Below are 20,193 nucleotides of genomic sequence, written 5' to 3'. Positions count from 1 at the left end.
GAACTTTCAAAACATTTAATAAAGAAATTTTTACTTGAGTCAGCAGAAGTGATCCACCACGTGATGTAACTGGACCAAGACCAGCAATTTCCGAAGGAATATCCGATCCTTCGACATCGTTTAGAAGTGAACCAGCCACTTCATCATCAATTGGCGTATGAAATCCTGCACAAGAAGATAAACTTTGCGTTCTTGCTAATGGTGCATGATCATCTAGAGGAGATCATTGTGATATTTTTTGTCAATTTCATAATCAGACACTTTCTTCATTTTAAAAAGGAATTCTATTTAATTTTCATTATCTACGAGCCAAATTCTACACAAAAGCATGGCATCTAGAAAATAAGCCAATTCCCTCCACAATTAATAAACCCGAAAAAATAAATTTCAGAGCCGATTTCTTATGAAATAAATTTAAAATTCATGTACTTACGCTGTTTTTTTCACAAATTTGCCTTCATTATGATCACAAAAACATCACAATTTCATAATAAAATTCACAAAATAAACCATAAAAGGGAAAAAAAGAAAACTTTTTAAAAGTTTTTTGATTTAAAAACGTCGTTCCTGACTTGTTCAGCAAAATTAATAAAATGATAAACGAAAGGATCATGAAATGGGAGGTTTAAAGGACTCACCTTGGGCATGAGTTTTGGGTTCTTCAACCACAGGTACGAGTAGTTTCTTCTGCGTTGCCTTAATTCGATCCATTTTGAATTTCAACTTCTTCAAAATTCTCGCTTCCGCTTCGAGTTCTTGCTTCATTTTCTTCTGTCTCAACTCCTCAATTAATTCAGCTCCTCTCGATGCTAAAATCACACCGGCTTTTGTCTCATTAACAACGTGACAGAAGTAGTAGCTCTGGAAGATGCGATACTGAATGACGAGGAAGGCAAAGCAAATGACATCCCACAGAATACTCGCTTGATCCGCATTCACAGAACACTGAGGAAATTCACGAAATATAATAAAATAGAGAATTTTTTAGGATTGAAGAGAATCGTCCTACCTTGGCCTTGATGGATGTAACAGCTGCATCATCCTTTTGCTTTTGCGTACAGACAATGCTGAGGAGCTGAATGAGCCAACACGTGTGCTCCTTGAGGGGTTTATAGAAGAGACACCCCGGAATCTGCAGGACGGTCTTCGATGTGATCACAAAAACATTGTACGCAATGAGGCGTAGCCACCACCTGAGGATGGTGCGTACGGGACGCAAATAGAAGTCAGATCCTTGCCACAGGAACGTAAAGGAGCCAATAAGGTAGCCCACTGAGAAGAGGTTCACACGATTGGCACCCGTGAGGAAAACAATGGCCAAGGCAAGCCAGAAGAATCCCAGCACAAAGCCACGCTTGAGAACATCCAACCAATTGCGGACATTTGATGTAAAATCCGGTGTTGGATTCTCAAACTTCTTCCCAATAAATCCCTCAATCTCCGACAGGATGGACTTATTCGTTCCACCCGGAAACTCCTGTTCTCTCTCAATCCAATCCCTTTCAATTCGGAACACATACCGCTGTCGCGTTACCAGCATTAGCAGAATGAAGTCCGGAATAATTTTCTGAGAGATCTGAAACAACGTAGCATCCGGGAGCATTGCCCACATTTGCAAATTCCTCAGAATCCCCTCGCTCCAAGGATAGGCTAAAGGAAAAAACAACACAACAAAAAACTTCTTAAAGAATTCTTCAAAAAAAAATCATGAAGAAAACTCACAGAGACACAACCCAGGAGGTACTCCAACGATGACAATGTACTGGACAACAATTGACATGGCAGAGAACCACTGAAAAGCCGGCCAGAGCATTGCCATCTTCTCGCGTTTAGCAGCAAAGAGGAAGCACAACCAAATTGAGTAGAAGAGCGCAATGATATCCATACGGATTCCAATTACAATAACCGTCACAATGAGGCAGCATTCCACCCCAAAACGATGGAAGGCATAATTGGCGAGATATTTAATCATAAATCTGAGATTTTGCTCTGCATCCTTCCTCGTGACATCTGGGAACATCACATCAGGTCTCTCAGGTGATTGACCACTCTTGATCCTAAAACGGAAATTCAACGTTCTAGACTGACTGGAATTTTTGAAATATTTTTGGGAATTTTCAAGCTAGTTGGAGTTAGACTGGATAGAATAAGGGTATTTGGCGTAAACTTAGATTTCTAGAGTAGGATTAAAAATTTCTAGTCTGGAAACACTAAACAAGCTTAAAATATTTTTAAAATTAATTTGGTTTGCTAGAATCATGGCTCGGGAATTTCTAAATTTAAAACAAATTCGAAACGTTATGTTAGAATTTTTTAAATAATTATTAATTAGTTTGGGAATTAAAAAATATTTCAATTCTGTTTAGTTTTTTAGAAAAATTATCAGGAGTATTTTTATTTCTGATTATTCCTGGATAAGTTCTTCAGGAATTTATAGAATTTAATTTTTTTGAATTGTGAATTATAAAATTATAATTCTTAGAAAATCTCGTTCAGAATTTCTATTGTTCTAAAAACGTTCTTCCGAAGTTTACAGATTCCATTCAAAATTCTAGAAATATGCATTTTTCTAGCCTGTTTTGTTCGCTTTTCAAAATGGACTTAACAACACATTTCGATTCTGTCCATATTTCTGTAAATAGTTTTTAAAATGAATTTTTTCTCTGTCCAAATTTTTAGAATCTTGATTCAGCAATTTCTGGTGTTAAGATAGATTTACGAAAACATTCTTCTAGGTTGTCTGAAATCTGCATTAGTGATAACGCGATTAAGGAATTCATAAAGTTTAGAATTTTTCTAATGTTCAGAAAACTTCTGAAGTAAAAGAATTTCTCGATCCCTTTTAGCTAACTAAAGAAACCTGATTAAGGAATTTCTAGATTCTTTCCTGATTTCTAGGAAATAGAAGAATTTCTAGATTCAGAACAGACTTTTTAAATTCTAGAAATTCTTGAATGATAAATTTTTCTAGTCTGCTTAGATGTTTAAAAACTTGATCGAGGATTTTTTTTCTAACTAGCTTTCTTGAAGGAAATTTCAGGAAATTCAAGATCAAAATATTTGCTAAATTTTCTTACCTTTTAATCTTCTGATGATACCGAATAATAGCATCAATAGTCACAATTGCAATGTACCCAATGTAGTTCTTCAGTAATTCCGTGAGTGTTGAATTCTCTGATATTTTATGGAAACCAAACCAATCAGCATTATTGATGCCATTTGGATTTGTCACATTCTGCAAAGTAAATTTTGCATACAAATTATGTTTCACGGAATGCTCATAAATTTGCATAAATTACTGCATTCTTACATTGCATATTACGTCGTAGTTGTGGTGCTCAATGTACTTCACTTGGTAGATCATCTTTGCGAGGAAGAGAACCGCCACAATGACGGAGAAAATGCGACTTATGAGTATTTGTGAATCCGTTCGGGAAAGAGCAGCAATTACAATGATTGCCGTGAAGAAGATATGCAGGAAACATGGTTCCTTCACGCACACCATAAAACCAATGAAAATTACGAGCTTTATCAAGTGAATATCGAGAAAGAGCAGCGTTGTCTCATACGTGTAAATTATCTTCTCCTTGACTCTCGTGAAGAAGTCATAGATCTATAAAGAAGGGAAATTTGCATTTTATTGCCGCAATTAAAAGCCCGTTGAATTTATGTTTCGCACGCTGCTGTGTGAGGAAATTCATTCAGAATTACGTCCCTTTGTGTATATTTCAAATAGCATCAGAGAATTCTTTTAATTCTCAAGAGATTTCATACAACTCATCATAAAAAAATTCCTCCCACACTTTTTACGTATATCACCAAAGACATGAAGAAAATCTTACCTCTTGCTTCGACAGCCCAGTCATTGAGAGAATTTTGCTGAAGAGAGATTTCTTCCCTTTGGTACTCTTTGGAGATTCATCTGATTCCTCGAGATTCTCGTACTGCCGCACATTTGGGGTGTCCACCTCCACATTCCCACCCTCTGGGGGCTCAATTAGTGCCAAGAATTTGCTGTGGAAGTAGTGCAACTGCAGCACAGTCATCACAACAACAATCGTTGGTATTGCAAGATGGAGAAATAGGTCTCCTGTTTGATATTTTTCCAACCCAATATCACCTTGTCTGCAAAAATTGAATTTTCTTTGTTATTTTGCAAACTTTTGTGGAAAATTTTAAAGAGAGAAGAGAAACTCACAACGTCTCTGATATGTTGAGATACTCCGACCAATACTGGGGGAATCGGTCGAACTGATATGTGTAGACTAAAACCAAAATCACCATGGCATAGATAATTACAGTCAACCAAAAGCCATACATCATTTTCTTCCATGCTTTCCACGAAACCTACATGTGGCAGACAAAGAAATCAATTCATTTAAGGGATCCCACCACAGAGAACTTCGGAGTAATTCAATGGATTAACTTGTTTGCATTACATTTAAATAGTAAGAGCTTTCAGTTCAAAAAAATATTCGTGTGAAATTAGGGGGTGAATAACTTTGAAAATCTTTAATTCTAAAATTTCTAACGTTTAGCACTTTATACGAATTTTTCAATTAGGATAATAAAACTCCCAAGAACTGAGAACTCCTTGAATATTCAAAATCTTTAGAGGCTAACGTATTAATTCAAGACTTTCTAACGTTAGAATTTTGAACTGAAAGAAATCTGATGTAAGAAATTAAGAGCAATGGATTTTCTAACGTAAAAATTAACAGTTTTCGCTAGATTTATAGCATTTTAAAATCTATTTCAGCTGTGATTCCTTTTTTAATGTTTAAGTATATCTCCCAACAATTTTTAAACTTGTACAATCTTAGCTCGTTTAATTTCTAACGTTTGGAATAAATGAGAACTCAACGATTCTAAATATGAAGTTTTAAATTTTGAGTACAGGTTTTTTATTGAAAATAAATCGTTAGAAAATTTAAAGAAATTGAATTTAAAAAAAAAATTCTTGTCATTTTTTAGTTCTAAAAATGTAAGAAATTTTTACTCAACAATTTTCTAACTTTTCACATTATCATTTCACATTTTTTTCTTAACTTCAAAACGTTTGAAGTTTCTTGCATTTGCAACTAATAAGGTACGTTAAATTTCAAATGTTAGAAAATTAATCTGCTAGATTCCTAATGTTAGAAAAATTTATTTCATAGAATTATATTTCTGTATCTGATTAATTTTCTAACGTTAGAAAATTGAAATTTGTTAATTTTTTAAAAAGAAAATCATTTCGTCTCGTTGACCTGGAAAAGCCATTCAATAATTTAAAATGAACTTTTGAAAAATTATGCCTTCTGTATGTTTTTATGTTCTAAGCTTCATAGTCAGTTAAGTTTTTAACATTAGAACATTTTAACCCCCTGAATAAAGCTTTGTGACTAATAAACAAATTCAGAAGAATTCCAAATGCTTAATTTTTGTGCCTAAAACTCAAAAATTCATCTATTCTAAATATTCAAAAATTACGTCTTTCATTTGGACGAGAATCTCTACCCCTGGTGACGACCGGAAAACCAAAGAAAAGAGAATATTCAAAAATTATTTACCTGTCAATTAATAAAATTTTCGCTCCCTAAAATGAAAATCTTTGAAACCTCTTATCTGTGAGAAAATATTCTTCAGAATTACGTCCCTTTGTGCATTTTTGTAGCATCAAAGAATATAAAATATTCTCAAGAGATTGTACAACTCATCATTAGAATTTTCTCACGATGTCCCATTAATCAAATTTTGCAATTTATCAATTGACGGATGATTTTTTTTATTAAATTCCCTTCGACAATAAACTTGGCGCTTTCCTCGTGATGTAAATTAATCTATTAATGCCATCTGATGGGCGCCAAAAGGTCACAGTGTCAGTGATCCAAAAGCTCTTTTTTTGTTTGAATGGTTCTTGAACTCAACTGAATTTTGCCACGATGGTTCTACCCATTCATTGACCCCCAATAAATGACCTTTTATGAGGTGCAGCACCAAAGAACAAAAAAGGGAAAGAAGAAAGGAAAACTTACTTGGAATGTGAGGAGGAAGACAAGAAAGAGTGCCATGTAGATGATTCTAAAGCCAGTCATCCTCTGACCAGCTATTCCAGAGGCAAACAATGTTATAACAACAATCCAAATCCAGAATCTCGTGAGAAATGCATCAAAGAGTATTGCGGCTTTTGTTATAAATTGCGACTCCTTGACCTTCTCATCTGGCCGTGGAGCTAAATCTGAATCAATAAATTTGCGTGAGATTTTCAGCAAAATATTTGTTTTATTCTCAAGATTGTTCCATTAATTTTCTTACCAGCTGTTGCTGCACCAACAGTCACTTGAAGGGGAGCCACCATATCTGCGAGGGTAGACGTTTGTCGCCTCTCACGACGCTCCTTCGTCATTTGCCTGAGTGTCACCCAGAACATGAGTGTGAAGATGGTTTTTGTGATGAGTGGCCCACAGGGTAGGTGGGTGTACTTCACAAGACCAATTTGTGAGAGATTTATCCCCTTAATCTGCCAGAAAAATTCAAAAGTTTAACATAAAAATGGAAGAGAAAAACATGAAAAGGACTCACATCAATTGTTGCTGGGAGTTCATCCTCAGTCAGATCCATGCCATAGATGTACTGAGCGATTAGCAGCAATTCCGCATAGATGACCACAAAGGGACTTGATTGCAACATTGTCTTCCTCTGATTTGGAATTATCCACAAAACATTCGCCCAAATCAGCAAGATAAATGTTAACCAGCTGTGGTACATAATGCTCCACGTCTTCATTTCCCCATATAAATAAATAAACAAATCAATCCCAAATGAAAAATTCCACAAAATCAACGTTAGACACTCACCATCATTGCAATATTCATGAAAATGTAGCAATGCTTGAATATAAATCCCGTAATATTTTGTACAAATGCAAAGAAACTATCCAATATTCCTGAGCTGTCTTCTTCTGTGGAATTAATTGCATTTCCTTGATTTAGTTTAATTGATTTTTGAAGGATTTTTTTTGGCAGTGTTGGAAGGTTGTGGTGGATGTGCATCAGCGCCAAAACAAGAGAGACACAGTGTGGAAGAGAAACAGGACAAATGATTGTGCAAATAAGATGGATAATTTATCTTTTTTTTTTTCTTTAGACATCAATTGGATAAGGAATTGAGGGAAGGGGAAAAGTAATTAAATTCATTTCATTGAGAGAACATATATAAATTGATATTCAAAATGAAATTCAACGATAAATCAACTAAAACACTATGCAACGATTTTTTTAAAATTATTTTTAAGACTTTAAGACGTTTTAAATTTAAAAATAAAATCAGGAAAAATATCTTTTAAGTTTGTGAGAAAATTTACTTCAGAATTACGTCCCTTTGTGCATTTTTGTAGCATCAAAGAATATAAAATATTCTCAAGAACTTTCACAACTCATCATTAGAATTTTCTCACACGTTTTCTCTTTATTTTTTCCTACAAAATTTTCTTTATTTTACGCTTAACAAGAGCTACAAAATTTTGTTGCACAGTGTTCAATTAAAAGTTTTTTTTCTTACCCATTTCATTCATTTGAATTCCATCGCCACCATCTCTTGAACTTCTTCCTGTTAAACTTGGCATTCTCATTCTTCTTGTACTTCGCCTCATTAGCTAAAAAAAATCACATTTATTACAAAAAAATTCCTTCATAGCGATAAATCGATTCTAAAAAAAAAATATATTTTCAAAAGGACATCATTTTTAACAATATTTTTATCACAATCATTTGCATAGAAGGTGCAAAAGCAACAGGAAAGTTGGCTCATTCTACGTATAAAAAATAGAATGATCTACTTCAGTGCCTACACACATAAAAAAGAGACAAATAGGAGAAAAAAATATGCATGATGGATATGCTAATGCACAAAAAAAAATTAAGGAAGGAGAGACACACAAAAGATAATTAAAAAGGTGTATAAAATAAAATTAATACGTACAGGTGTTTGTTCAGTAGGAACAAAATTCAGTTCTTGATATTCACGTGCCTAAAAAAATGTCAAAAAGCAAAATAAAGACAACAAAATAAATTTATAAAAAAAAAATGATAATGAAGAAAAAAATGCTATAAAACCATCAAAAAATGAAATAGAGCAAACTCATGCAAATCCCTGATAATCTAGTAAATTGATAGTGCGAACCATCCCCCTACACGCCTCTGGGGTATTTTTTTTTCTAATTCCCCTGATGGTTAGTCATTGAGTTAATGGATAAATTAAATTGCTGTTTTAATCACATGAAACAACGATATCAGTTTGGTGTATATGAACAAATTGTGCAAAAATAGAAAATAAATTCTGACTTGAAAAAGAATTGTACCAGAAAGTTATCAAAAAAAAACAAACCTCTCAAATAAATTTATTTTACAAAATTTATGAACCATATTTACAAGAAGAAGGAAATTCTTCTCACGATTCGTTCTCATATTGAAGCAATAAATTGTTTACAGCACAAATTCTTCCTTCCTCTCACCACTGTGATATTGCCTATTTATAAGATCACTCTTGTGTAGCATTCTAAGGTAGTCACTTTGTATGAAATGTTTGATTTTTTCAAGCGTAAAAATCTTCAAAATATTATAGGAAAAAAAGATTTCTTTTGGTTTTAAAAATTTTTAGAACGAAAAGATTCTATTTTTTGTAAGAAAATTTAACAGTCTCTTTAAGGAAAGAGAAAAAGAGAATAGAAGAATAAGATTTATGCCTTTAGCTATAAATTCCTGGGGATTTAGAAACATTCTGGAATGATCTTCAAACAAAGAAAAGAACCACTTAGAACTTTTTGAAACTGAGAAAAAAATTTCTTAAATATTTGTAAAGAAGTATTGAGCAATTGGAAAAAAATCTCTAAGAATTCTCAAGTGATTTTTTTTAGAACTTTATTGCTTTTCTTGCCAGAAATTCTAGAAATTTGAAGATCCTAACAAGTTCTAACCAGAAGATATTGTAAAAATTTCCAACATTAAATTGATTTTCTTGTCAAAATTCTTAAGAATTTAGGAAACTTGATTAATTTCTTGCCAAAAATTTTGGCAAGACCAAATGTGTCAGGAATCTTTAATATTTTATTAATTTTCACATCATTAATTACAAGAATTAGAAGAAATAAATTGATTGTTGTTGAAATTATTTACAGTTCAAAGAAAATGATTTTTTTTTCATTCTAAATATTCTAGGAATCAGGTTTCAAAAATCACACCTAGAAACCCTAGAAATATTGATTCTGTGTCTAAGATCATCATAAATAAAATGAATTTCTGAGCCGGAAAATTATTAGAAATTCTGATTGATTATCTAGATTGAAATTCTTCTTATTAAATAATTATTTTAATATCTTTTGTTTTCTTAATAATTCTACGTAGGTACATAAATAAACAGATTTCTAGTTTTTTTTCTAGATAAGAACCTAATCTTAAAGTCCTAAACCAATCATTTCATACTCAATGACTTAATTTACAATTTTTCATTTTGGATAAATATTTACAGCAAATTGAGTAAAGAAGAAAATTTCGTGTTAAGCATTTCAAGGTATTAAATAACTTACTTTAACCTTTCTCGTTGTATTTTGCCATTTTTCCCGTGTACCTATCTTTCGTGCAACTGGTGGTACATTTGGAATTTTCACCGAAATCTGCTGACCAAATTTCGTGCCATTCTCCAGCTGACCAAATACCCCACCAGCTTTTTTCTTTATATCCTACACCATCATCATTGTTTTTTTCATGTTAATTAAAAACACACGAGAAATAATTCTTTTTTATTGCTTCTTTTGCAAAGGATGTGTAGTGAAAAACAAAAACGAAAGGAAAACCCCAAAATATTTTAAATACCTTCATTAGAACACATCGCATTATGATGAGAGAGAAAAAAACGGAAAAAGGAAATTGGAGTGAATGAAAAATAAACATTGATCTCCAATCTACCGTAGAAGAAAAAAAAATAGAGAGAGAAAAAACTAATAAATTCAACCCATTTAGTTAAAAAAGAATCAAACAACTCAGCTGTTAGTTCAAAAGAAAAAAACAACAAACCCAAAACTCATTCATGGGTGCAATTGAGCGGGAAAATATTCCTACCTTTTGTCTCAAGATCATTGTCGATGAAACAGCGAGGGTGTAGAAGCAGAGGAGAATGATGACGGGATTTAAAATTGCATCAATTGGGGCATCTGTGTTAAAATTTACAATTCGTATGTCATCCACGTACGTCTTGTTCCCATCTTGTGAGGTAACATTAGTTGAATTATCACATGTTGATATGAAAAGTGGCACAAATCCCAAAAGTCTGCAACATTCACCCACATAGTATAGGTATAAAATTAAATTAACAAAATAAATTTAATTGATGAAGAAAATAAATTAATTAATAAAGAAAAATCCCAACCTTGGCAATAAGTTATCACTTGGAAAGAATTCCTGTGGCCACGGTGTTTGATACATCATAAATGCAATAATATGAATGCCAAGGAAGAGCATTATAATGCGTGATATGATTGCGAAACCCCTGCAAAAGACATCACATTAAATTCTTCTTTTCATTCCTTCGCGTTAGAACAGCAGAAAATTGAGATTAATGATTGATGTGGCACCTTTCGAGCTTCCCATAGCACGCCCACCACGTTGCCAGAGTCAAAAACATGAGGAAGTAGACCCCACTGGGTACGGATGGGCGCATAACAGAAGCCAGCAGGAGTGCCACCATTGACAGAACCTTTGCCGCTTGGCAAATAACACTGTACTTCTCCACCGTATAGCTCGGTTCATCGGCATTCTCCTCATTCTGCCCACCGCCCTCATCCTGCGCCGCATGCCCATTGGCCATCATCTTCAGGATGAAGTAGACCCCAATGGAGGCCAGCAAGAGTACCAATTCCGGCGCAATCCATACAATCACAGACAGAGGCCTGCAGGAAGTTAATTTTTACTTTCAGCTTCTTGCAGGAATTTTTTTCTTTCTTTCAATCATTGAATTAGCCCCAATAAAACAATTCAATTTTGCCGAGAGAGAAAAAACTTGTTTGATAAATTGTTTAGTTTAAACTTTGTGTCTTTGACCTTTATCACACATCGTACACTTGACCAATTGAATAATAAATAATCTCTTAGACAAATCAGAGACTGACAGAGAATTATTTTAACATATTTATTTTCAATGTTTTTTATCACGTAAGAATTAATTTATTACTTTTTCAACTTGATTTTATATTGTAATTGCTCAAGTTCTTAATGCTGCAAAAACCAGAAACTTTTGCTGATTTAATTGAAAATTAAATTTCCTGCTGTTTTATTAGAGAATTTGGGAATGAAAAGTCAGCTGCAGATGCAAAACGATCTTATGCAAAACTTAAAAGGAAGAAATTAAATTGATAAAAAAAGCTCTTCTTAAAATTCCTTTTCTGGTTATTAATGCTGGTTCCTTATTTTAAGAACTTGCTAAACTTAATACATTTTATTGAGCAAAACCGTAACAAATTATAAAGTTTTAATATCTTTTGGAGAATTTATTAAGCCAAACTCAGGGTCAAAATAAATTATAGTAATAGTCTAGATACGTACCTATATGCCATAAAATCAGTATGTTGATTTATTATTCAATTATGAAGGGATTAAAAAAGGTTCCAATGGCTCTTCACATACATTCTGTCTCTTTGAATTGATTTGAAAGTAATCCAATTTTTTCTTACTCTTTCATTTTAATTTAAAGCAAAAAAACAGATTTTTATAGCACAAAAAGTGTCTTGGGTAAATATTAGAATTTCTTAATTCATTTCCCTTTTTTATATCATGATTTTGAGAAGAAAAGAGATATTTTTAACAGATTTTAGATAGATTTCCTTTACAACAAAGTCTAATCTATAAAAATGTTACAAGTACTCAAACACTTGTTAAAAAATTAGATCAAGGAATTTGGCTCAAAAAAATACAATTTCCATGCAATTACCCCCAGTTTCCCCTACAATTCATTTATTTAAATGTTCTTCTGTACATTCTGCAGTGATTATTAGTTCAAATAAAAAAAATCTTTCCACGAATAAACTCAAAAAGGAAGAAGAATATCGTGGCATGATGTAACCGTTTGGAATATTTATAATCAATTGAGTCAAGAGAATATTGTAGACAAAATAGTGTGATGGTCAAGAAGAGCTCAAATGCACTTGTAAATAATTTGGTTGTGCTATCACGCCTCCGCGATTTGATAAATCAATATATATGTATCATAAAAAATAGCACTGTTGTGACTATTTCAATAAAGTACATTCAATATAAAGCAATGCTGTCTTATCTTCCAACCACACTGATAAGAATTATTTCAAAACAAAAACTCTCAATAATTAAGAGCAATTTAGAGTTTTTTTCTTTCAATTCTGCAATATTGTGTAATTTGGTTGATTTTTTGCTAATTTTTGCGTTTGATTGAAAAATTAGGGGTACTCACGGTAATTCACTGAGACGAATAAATCCAATATGCCTGAGAATCTTCTCAGTTAATCCACAAAATTCCAACTTATCATATCCAATTGATAAGAGAACTATCTCAAAGACTCCATGCGACAGACTCGTGAGTGTTGAGATGAGAATAAGTATTTTGAAGTATGTGCCGGTACGACCTGAGCCAAACACGGAAATTCAATGAATCTTTTAACACAAAGAATTGACCTTTCGCGTCTCACCTTTAATTGTTGTTGGCGTAGCAATAGGTACAAAGGGAAGCAGGAAAAGTAGAAGAAGATAGAGCAATGATATTGCTACTGGCCTAAATAAACAACCTGCAAATAGACGAGAAAAATTCCCCCAGGTGAGATCTAATAAAGAAATAAATTCTCTTTAAAGATTCCACTTATTCTGATAAACCCCAAGAGATTACAAAGAAAAATAAAATAAAGCAAAACTTATCAGTTTGTATTTACTTTGTTTTTACAAAATGGACTAAAAATCACATTTTTCAGTGATTCGCAACAAAATTAGTCTCTCTGAAATTGAGATATAGTCGGCAATTAAATTTTTTTAGTGAATATTTTTCACAAATTATCACTTTTCGGTTCAACTAGAGCTCATTGCTGCTGCTTTGAATCATCCTCTGTGTGTGAATTTGCTTGTAGAGAATTTCCATTTTTTGGGTGAAAAATATATTATTCATCTCATCTCATTCTGAGAAGTTTGTGTGCAAATATCAGAAAAAAATGTACTGGTAAGCTGACCAAGCTTACGGGAGCTGTGTTTCTTTCAGTGTACCAATTTTGTGAGAGCAAACCTAAACGCGAATTAATTTAAATACGCGCAAAGTCGGGAAAAGTTGAAAAGTCATACTCTAAGAAATGTTTGGAAAGCCATATCTCGAGAACGGATCCATAGATTTTCATAAATTTTTTTTTGTTTGAAAGGTCTTGAAGTCAGCTATAACATATCGAAAAATGAAAAAAATTTATGTCGCCATTTTCGAAAAATTCGAGTTCGAAATTTTCGAAAACTTTGTTTTCGATTTTAGCGCCTCTTGCGGTGATTTCTCGAAGTTGCAATGTTCTAGACATTTGTAGGGTTTCACGAAACCTCTCATTTGCGCTTGAGTTGATCAAGATCGGACTTGTAGAACCCGAAATATGACATGCCAACTTTGGAAGGCTATATCTCGAGAACGGATCCATAGATTTTCTTCATTTTCGGCATGAAGCTAGATAATATGGTCAGCTACAACATATCAAAAAATGAAAAAAATTTATGTCGCCGTTTTCGAGATATTCATCGAAAACTAATCGAAAATTTTGTTTTCGATTTTTGGCCCCCTAGCGGTCACTTTTGAAACTTCTGATGTTCTAGAGAGTTGTAGGGTTTGTTGAGATCTTTCATTTGACCTCGAGTTGATCAAAATCGGTCAAGCCGTTTTCGAGTTATGGTCGATTTTCGATGAAAAATTGTGGCGGCCATATTGACTAAACGGCTTGACCGATTTTCGAAAATGAGGTATCGTTGGAAAGCTCTTGATGGCCCCTACAACATATCAAAATTTCAGCCCTCTAGCTATAATAGCGGCTGAGATATAGTGAAAACAAAATTTTGAGGTTATTCAAAATGGCGGACGGAGGGGTGGGGGGGTGGATTTGACATCATAATCGGATTTCTTCAGGTCGATATTTAAACTTTGCCGTTTACCGCAAGTCTCTATCTATCACCGTTCTCTTGCAATTTAAGTTTATGATCCGGCCGGACGGCCGGACGGACGGACGGCCGGCCGGAAAAAAATTTTTTTGGCGCATACGTTTTTTGGAATGTGGGGACCCTAATTCGTGCTCATCCCAAGTTTGAGCCCGATCTGACGACTTTCGATTTTGCTCGGTACACAAAAGCTGTGTCTGAAAGAAACACAGCTAAAGATTACTACATCCCTGGGTACAGGGTGGTTCAAAGAAAATTAAACGCCTAGTAAGAAAACTGAACGATTATTATTTTATGACAAATAAGTAAATTGAAAAAATAATTAAAGACAGAATCACAGCTTAACATTACCAACAACGAAAGTTGAGCTTTACAATTTTCTCAGTTAGTTCTCCTATATAAAAATTTTCTGGTTAAATATTTTATGGAGTATAATGACTCTTAAATTGGTTATAAATGTATTTAATTTTAACGTCTTTTCTGTCTTTTAATGGGTCTTTTTACTAGGAATTTATCGTAGTTATAAATTCGTTTTTAGAGGATCCCTAAGATTCAAGAATTTAGATATTTTTGCACAAATATTCACTCAGCGAAAAACGTGGGCATATTCACCACAAATGGGGGTGAAATGCACCACGAAAACGAACAAATTGAACTAACCCCTATTTGTGGTGCAACGCGGTTAATATCGCCACATTTCACCACACGTGGTTTTTGGACACAGCTTTACGAAAAAGTTCAAAACTTTGAAAGTTGAAAGTTCAAAAAAGCGTCACATATTTAACCACGCAAACTGGTTCCTGTGGTCATATGCACCACGAATGATCACGAATTGTGCTTCAAAACTTTCCAATTTAACCCATATTTGTGGCGCTATTCACCACGATCGTGGTGCAGACGCAGAAAATTAACCCCTATTCGCGGTGCCATTCACCACGATCGTGGTGCAGACGCAGAAAATTAACCCACATTCGCGGTGCCATTCGCCACGATCGTGGTGCAGACGCAGAAAATTAACCCCTATTCGCGGTGCCATTCACCACGATCGTGGTGCAGACGCAGAAAATTAACCCACATTCGCGGTGCCATTCGCCACGATCGTGGTGCAGACGCAGAAAATTAACCCCTATTCGCGGTGCCATTCACCACGATCGTGGTGCAGACGCAGAAAATTAACCCACATTCGCGGTGCCATTCGCCACGATCGTGGTGCAGACGCAGAAAATTAACCCACATTCGCGGTGCCATTCGCCACGATCGTGGTGCAGACGCAGAAATTCAACCCACATTCGTGGTACAGAAAATTTAAAAAATATATTTTTTTTATTTTTGTTTTATTTTATTTCAATACATATAACAGTACAATAAATATACATAAATTATCATTATTACAAATTATTATTTGTTATAAATACAGATATTTTTTTATTATTATAAAAAGTAATATTAAGTCTATTTTGTAAAGTACTATGATATTACAACAGACGCAAATGCAAATGAATATTATGTTAATCACAATAAATTATCGTGATAGTTGGTGGTATTCTGCGATACAGAACGTTTCAAAATTAAGATAGAAATCAAAAACTTACGTTATTTTACGTGAAATCAATAAATTTCAGATTATAATTTAATTATGACTCTACCTCAGAATAGAAAATCTTGAAATATATTCAACTCCTAAAATCATAAGAATGGGCCTTAAATTTAGGAAATTTTCTTGAAACATTATAAGTACAGTCGTGATCGTGCAGTAGGACCGTCCTCAAAAAAACTTCTCCGCGGTAAAACGGCTTCAAAATGAGGAATTTTGCCTACGTAGTAGGACAATTAGTATCCTACCTTTCCAATAGTACTAATTGTCCCACTACGAAGGCAAAATTCCTCATTTTGAAGCCGTTTTACCGCGGAGAAGTTTTTTTGACGACGGTCCTACCACGAGAGCACGACTGTACGTAATCTTGGGTATTCTTTATTTTGATTTTAATTTTTATCTGAAAATACCATCAATATATTTCTCGTTTCTTAAGTTAATTTATAAAAAAATGCCACTACAATACATACAATACTCACAAGAGATCTTCTCCTTGCTTTAAGACTGTTAGTGTGGAGACTTCTGTCTTCTGGGATAACTCGAACTATGTCACCTCCTCCTTAAAGACATCCAGCATAAACAATCACAGCTAATAAACTTTACGTTTCTTGAACTGCAAAATAATAACATTTTTCATAAAAAATATAGAATCTTTCTTTCCTTTACAATTGATAATAATAAATAAATAATTAACTCACCTCGCTTAACTTTTGGCGTGCTGGTCATTTGATTCGAATAGAATTTAATTTTTTCCTCGTTTTTTTATTGGTAAGGGTTCCATCCATTTAGATGATTTCCCTCGTTTTTTGGCACTAAAAATACAAAACATTCAAATTTATTTTAATAAAGTACACTTTATGTGTAACTATAGTTTAGTAGTAAAATATGTATAAAGTAAATACTTACTTACGGCTCCGTGAACGATGCACTAACTGATGAGTTCCGTTTGAGGACGAATCAAGGAGTTGAAGTGCCTTTACGGAGAACCGGACATCTCGGCATCGATGAGACTTCGCTGGCTTGGTCACACGTCCATTTGGATGCCGACTAAATGCCCAAGAAACTGCTAATTTCTGAATCGGAAAGGACAAGAGTGAGAGGTCGTCTTCAAAAGAGATGCAAGGTACTATTCGATGGAGTTTAAAAAAAATGGGGCGCTTCTGGAATGAGGTATAGATAAAAATAGACACGAATGGAGAGACTTCATTAATAAGGACACGTAAAAAAAAGAAAAAAAGGAGATACTTACCTATTTGTCTACAGATGCATAGAACCACTTAATTTTTTGTAATTAATTTTAGATCACATAATTTATAAAACTATGGTCTTCCTCTCATTCTTACCACTCCAACGATCTCAAGAAAACTAAAAGATGAGTGAGAAACTTTGAATACCATAGACCGAACTCTGGACGGTATTAGAGTGAGGACGCACGAGGAAAAAAGGGACCCATGCAAACAAACATTTTATTGCATATCATAAAAATATTTCTTGCACAAAATTTTCCACTGCGGATCACGGACCACATGTTTCTTAAAAACATTTTTCTTGGAAAAGTGTGTCATCATGGGTGCATTTTTTCATTTAAATTTCTATAAATAATTAATCAAAGCCTATAAATAATTAATCATTAATTAAAGAAATTTGGATAAATTACACCAAAAAAGGGACAGTTTAAATATTACAGACCCGTTGTAAAAAAAATTAACAAAATTTAATATCAAACGAAAGTTTAATAATAAAATCGCAATAAACAATTATATAAAAATAATATTAAAAAAAATTAATCAAACCAAATAAATATTAAAAGTTTGTAATTTATTATTCAATAATTATAAAATCATTAATTATAAAAATAATTAAAAATATTTCTCTAACAATTATTATGTATACCTATACATATTTTCACCACGATCGTGGCGAATGGCACCGCGAATAAGGGTTGATTTTCTGCGTTTGTACCTACTGTGACTAGCGATGTGGTACAATGAAGTGAAAAAAAATTAAGTTCACACTCTTGTACCACGATCGTGGACAAATGCACCACGAAGTGGGGTTGATTTTCTTTGCAAAAGATGATAATAAAAATGAGAAGTATCACGTAAAACCATCGTGTGAGCAAATGCACCCCAAGTGTGGGTTAAATTTTTGAGGTCTATATAACTTACAGATCTATAGTACCTCGTTTAACCACACATGGGCAAATGCACCACTGATTGTGGGTTAAATTTTTGAGGCAATAGAAATTCTTACGTCACAAATACCACGTAGGTTCACGCGTGAGCTAATGCACCACGAACATGGTTGATTTCCAGAGCTTGTGATCATACGAGGTGAATAGTACCACAAGTACCATATTTCATGGGTTAATTTTTCGAGGATAAAGCTCTTCAGTGATTTTTACACACATTTTGAAAGTTGTACCACGATTTGATGTGAATATGCCCACGTTTCGTGGTTCTTCTCGATCGTGGTGATATGCACCACGGGGGTTAACTTGCGTGGTACGTGGTTTTCGCTGAGTGTTGAAACGATAAATTTATGCAACAAGAAAAATTCTTTATTCTAAATGCGAAAAAAGTTTAAAAAGAGATTCATAAAGTTCCAAATCTCTTAACGAATTTTTTAAAATAAAAACTGGAAAAGCTACTAAAAGGATTTCCCATTAAAAATCCGCAATGTCGTTATACGGAGCATCACTGTATCCCTGTTTTTTTACTTCTTTTAGTTGTTTTTTGCTATCACAACAACACCCAACAATCGATTCAATTTATCCACGATGTGATTCATTAATTGATTGCGAGAGCCCTATTTAGCCACTCCACACAGCCTGTGAGTTGTTCTCCTTCTTGCCCCCATTTTCCAGGCCATTGATCCGTTTTTGTGCTTCACACCGCGCGCGGAGAAAAGTCAAAGGCAGGATCTGTGTCAACGACTTGCAATGTCTCTATCCCATTTTACCGAAACATCAAACTATAGCATTATCACCTTTTTTATGACCTACTTCTGCTATACTGCTGCGGCGCTATGTGCGGAGGAAGAGCGTTCATTCAAGCCATATTGTTGATATTTTCGGTTGCACGTGGTCAAGGGGGTTGGGGGTGGTAGTGTTCATTCTCAAAACACCACACCTTAATTGGACGGACTTGACTCTTGTGGCAAAAAAAGAACCTTTTCACGAGATTCTCTCTTTTGCGGGGAAACTCCGAAAAAAAAAGTTACGCAAAAATTGATTTTCCTCTTTCATTGACAACACCTTCAATGGAAGAAGATAAACTCGTCCAATTTTCCCACAAGAAGACACCGTTGCAAATAAGGAAAATCTCCTTACGATTTAGTCATAATTTCCACACAATTTCCAAAAATTATTAAAATAAAAAAGAAATAGACTTACAGGCAGCTAGAAGCGTTGGAAACAGCACACGCTGCACCAACATACAGCCAAAGTACTTTGCCATCGTGTCCTTCCTCAATTAATTTTCTCTCCTCTTCATGCAAATGAGACTCTGTAATGACACGACACAGAGAATATTTTTTAAATATTAATTTTGCGGAGACTTTTAGCGAGGCAAAAAAAAGTCTCTTTTTATGCTTCCTCCTCCCTCATAACTCACACATTAAAATTGAAAGTGATGAGAACCTGCCGCGCCAGGCGAGCTTAAACAATTAGAATTGTGCTGAAGAGCATTGCGGGGGAATTATGTGAGATAAACCTAAACACATGTTTAGAGCTGTTTGATATTTAAACTCTGTTTTTTTCTTTACGAAATAATCAACGAGAGAATAGAATTCCGTGGCAATTTTGCCACCCACTTGGCTAAATGCCAGCTTCAATAGAGAAAATTCCTGTGTGGAGATTTTTTTTATATTTCACTTCACTCCCAACCAGGGCAAAAGTTCACTGAAGAATCTCACAAAATATTATTATTAAATTCTTTTTCCTTTTTTTTCAATTCTTCACACATACACAGAAAAAAACACAAACAATGTATTTTTTTTTAAAGATTACTTGGCTCCGGGTTTGGCAAAAAAAGACAATATAAAGGTGATTTTATATGTTCCACACTAATTGAATTGGCCTTTTCGCGCGCGCTAACACCACGACTTTTTTCCACGAGAACTCTGGCACAACTGAAAGAAATCAGTAGAGAGAGAGAGGCACAATCCAAAAAGCAACTCCAAGAGAGAGAGATGAAATTACACTGCTGCTGATAAGATTAGAGACATGGAGCTGATTATATTTTTAAAGAGAAGGAAAATCTTTAATTTGTGCCTTAATTAATTTATAAAACCGTTTGAAGGAATTTTCTGGAGGTTTAAATTAACAACCCTGGTTAACCAATTAGCACATTCATGTAATGAAAATGCTACGAAACGTTGCCAAGATGTCGATGTCGATAATAGACAAAAAGCAATTTTTATTACGTG

The 20,193-nt window shown here is 34.0% G+C and overlaps 3 protein-coding genes across 12 annotated transcripts in view; 1 reads left to right on the top strand and 2 right to left on the bottom strand.

Moving 5' to 3' along the window:
- The window catches only part of LOC129788976 (dachshund homolog 2), a 1,190,888-nt gene that overhangs the window by 517,729 nt on the left and 652,966 nt on the right, over nt 1-20,193 (bottom strand). The gene's annotated exons all lie outside the window — the stretch shown is intronic.
- Nucleotides 1-20,193, top strand: part of LOC129788985 (uncharacterized) — a 511,890-nt gene that overhangs the window by 59,700 nt on the left and 431,997 nt on the right. The window lies entirely within an intron of this gene.
- LOC129788931 (piezo-type mechanosensitive ion channel component) overlaps nt 1-20,193 on the bottom strand; it is a 33,820-nt gene that overhangs the window by 12,196 nt on the left and 1,431 nt on the right. For 6 of the 10 annotated variants that reach the window (XM_055825384.1, XM_055825390.1, XM_055825388.1 and 3 more), the window contains exons 2-20: nt 19,160-19,271; nt 12,692-12,787; nt 12,457-12,628; nt 10,610-10,924; nt 10,405-10,524; nt 10,098-10,305; nt 7,963-8,010; nt 7,543-7,636; nt 6,840-6,964; nt 6,565-6,762; nt 6,298-6,502; nt 6,018-6,220; nt 4,199-4,347; nt 3,843-4,125; nt 3,311-3,613; nt 3,078-3,235; nt 1,723-2,057; nt 1,010-1,650; nt 639-945 (exon numbers count right to left, since the gene is read on the bottom strand). In XM_055825384.1, coding sequence (XP_055681359.1) covers nt 639-945; nt 1,010-1,650; nt 1,723-2,057; nt 3,078-3,235; nt 3,311-3,613; nt 3,843-4,125; nt 4,199-4,347; nt 6,018-6,220; nt 6,298-6,502; nt 6,565-6,762; nt 6,840-6,964; nt 7,543-7,636; nt 7,963-8,010; nt 10,098-10,305; nt 10,405-10,524; nt 10,610-10,924; nt 12,457-12,628; nt 12,692-12,787; nt 19,160-19,223 — 4,024 coding nt within the window. In that variant the 5' untranslated portion in view covers nt 19,224-19,271. Of the gene's footprint in view, nt 1-638; nt 946-1,009; nt 1,651-1,722; nt 2,058-3,077; nt 3,236-3,310; nt 3,614-3,842; nt 4,126-4,198; nt 4,348-6,017; nt 6,221-6,297; nt 6,503-6,564; nt 6,763-6,839; nt 6,965-7,542; nt 7,637-7,962; nt 8,011-10,097; nt 10,306-10,404; nt 10,525-10,609; nt 10,925-12,456; nt 12,629-12,691; nt 12,788-19,159; nt 19,272-19,379; nt 19,888-20,193 lie in introns of those variants that run through there. The other 4 variants (XM_055825385.1, XM_055825386.1, XM_055825387.1 and 1 more) reach the window with 4 other exon arrangements.

This window comes from Lutzomyia longipalpis, chromosome 2, assembly GCF_024334085.1.
Source record: "Lutzomyia longipalpis isolate SR_M1_2022 chromosome 2, ASM2433408v1".
In the NCBI taxonomy this organism is placed as follows: domain Eukaryota; kingdom Metazoa; phylum Arthropoda; class Insecta; order Diptera; family Psychodidae; genus Lutzomyia; species Lutzomyia longipalpis.
Note: the sequence above shows the minus strand (reverse complement) of the source record. Positions and strands in the feature narration are given on the sequence as shown.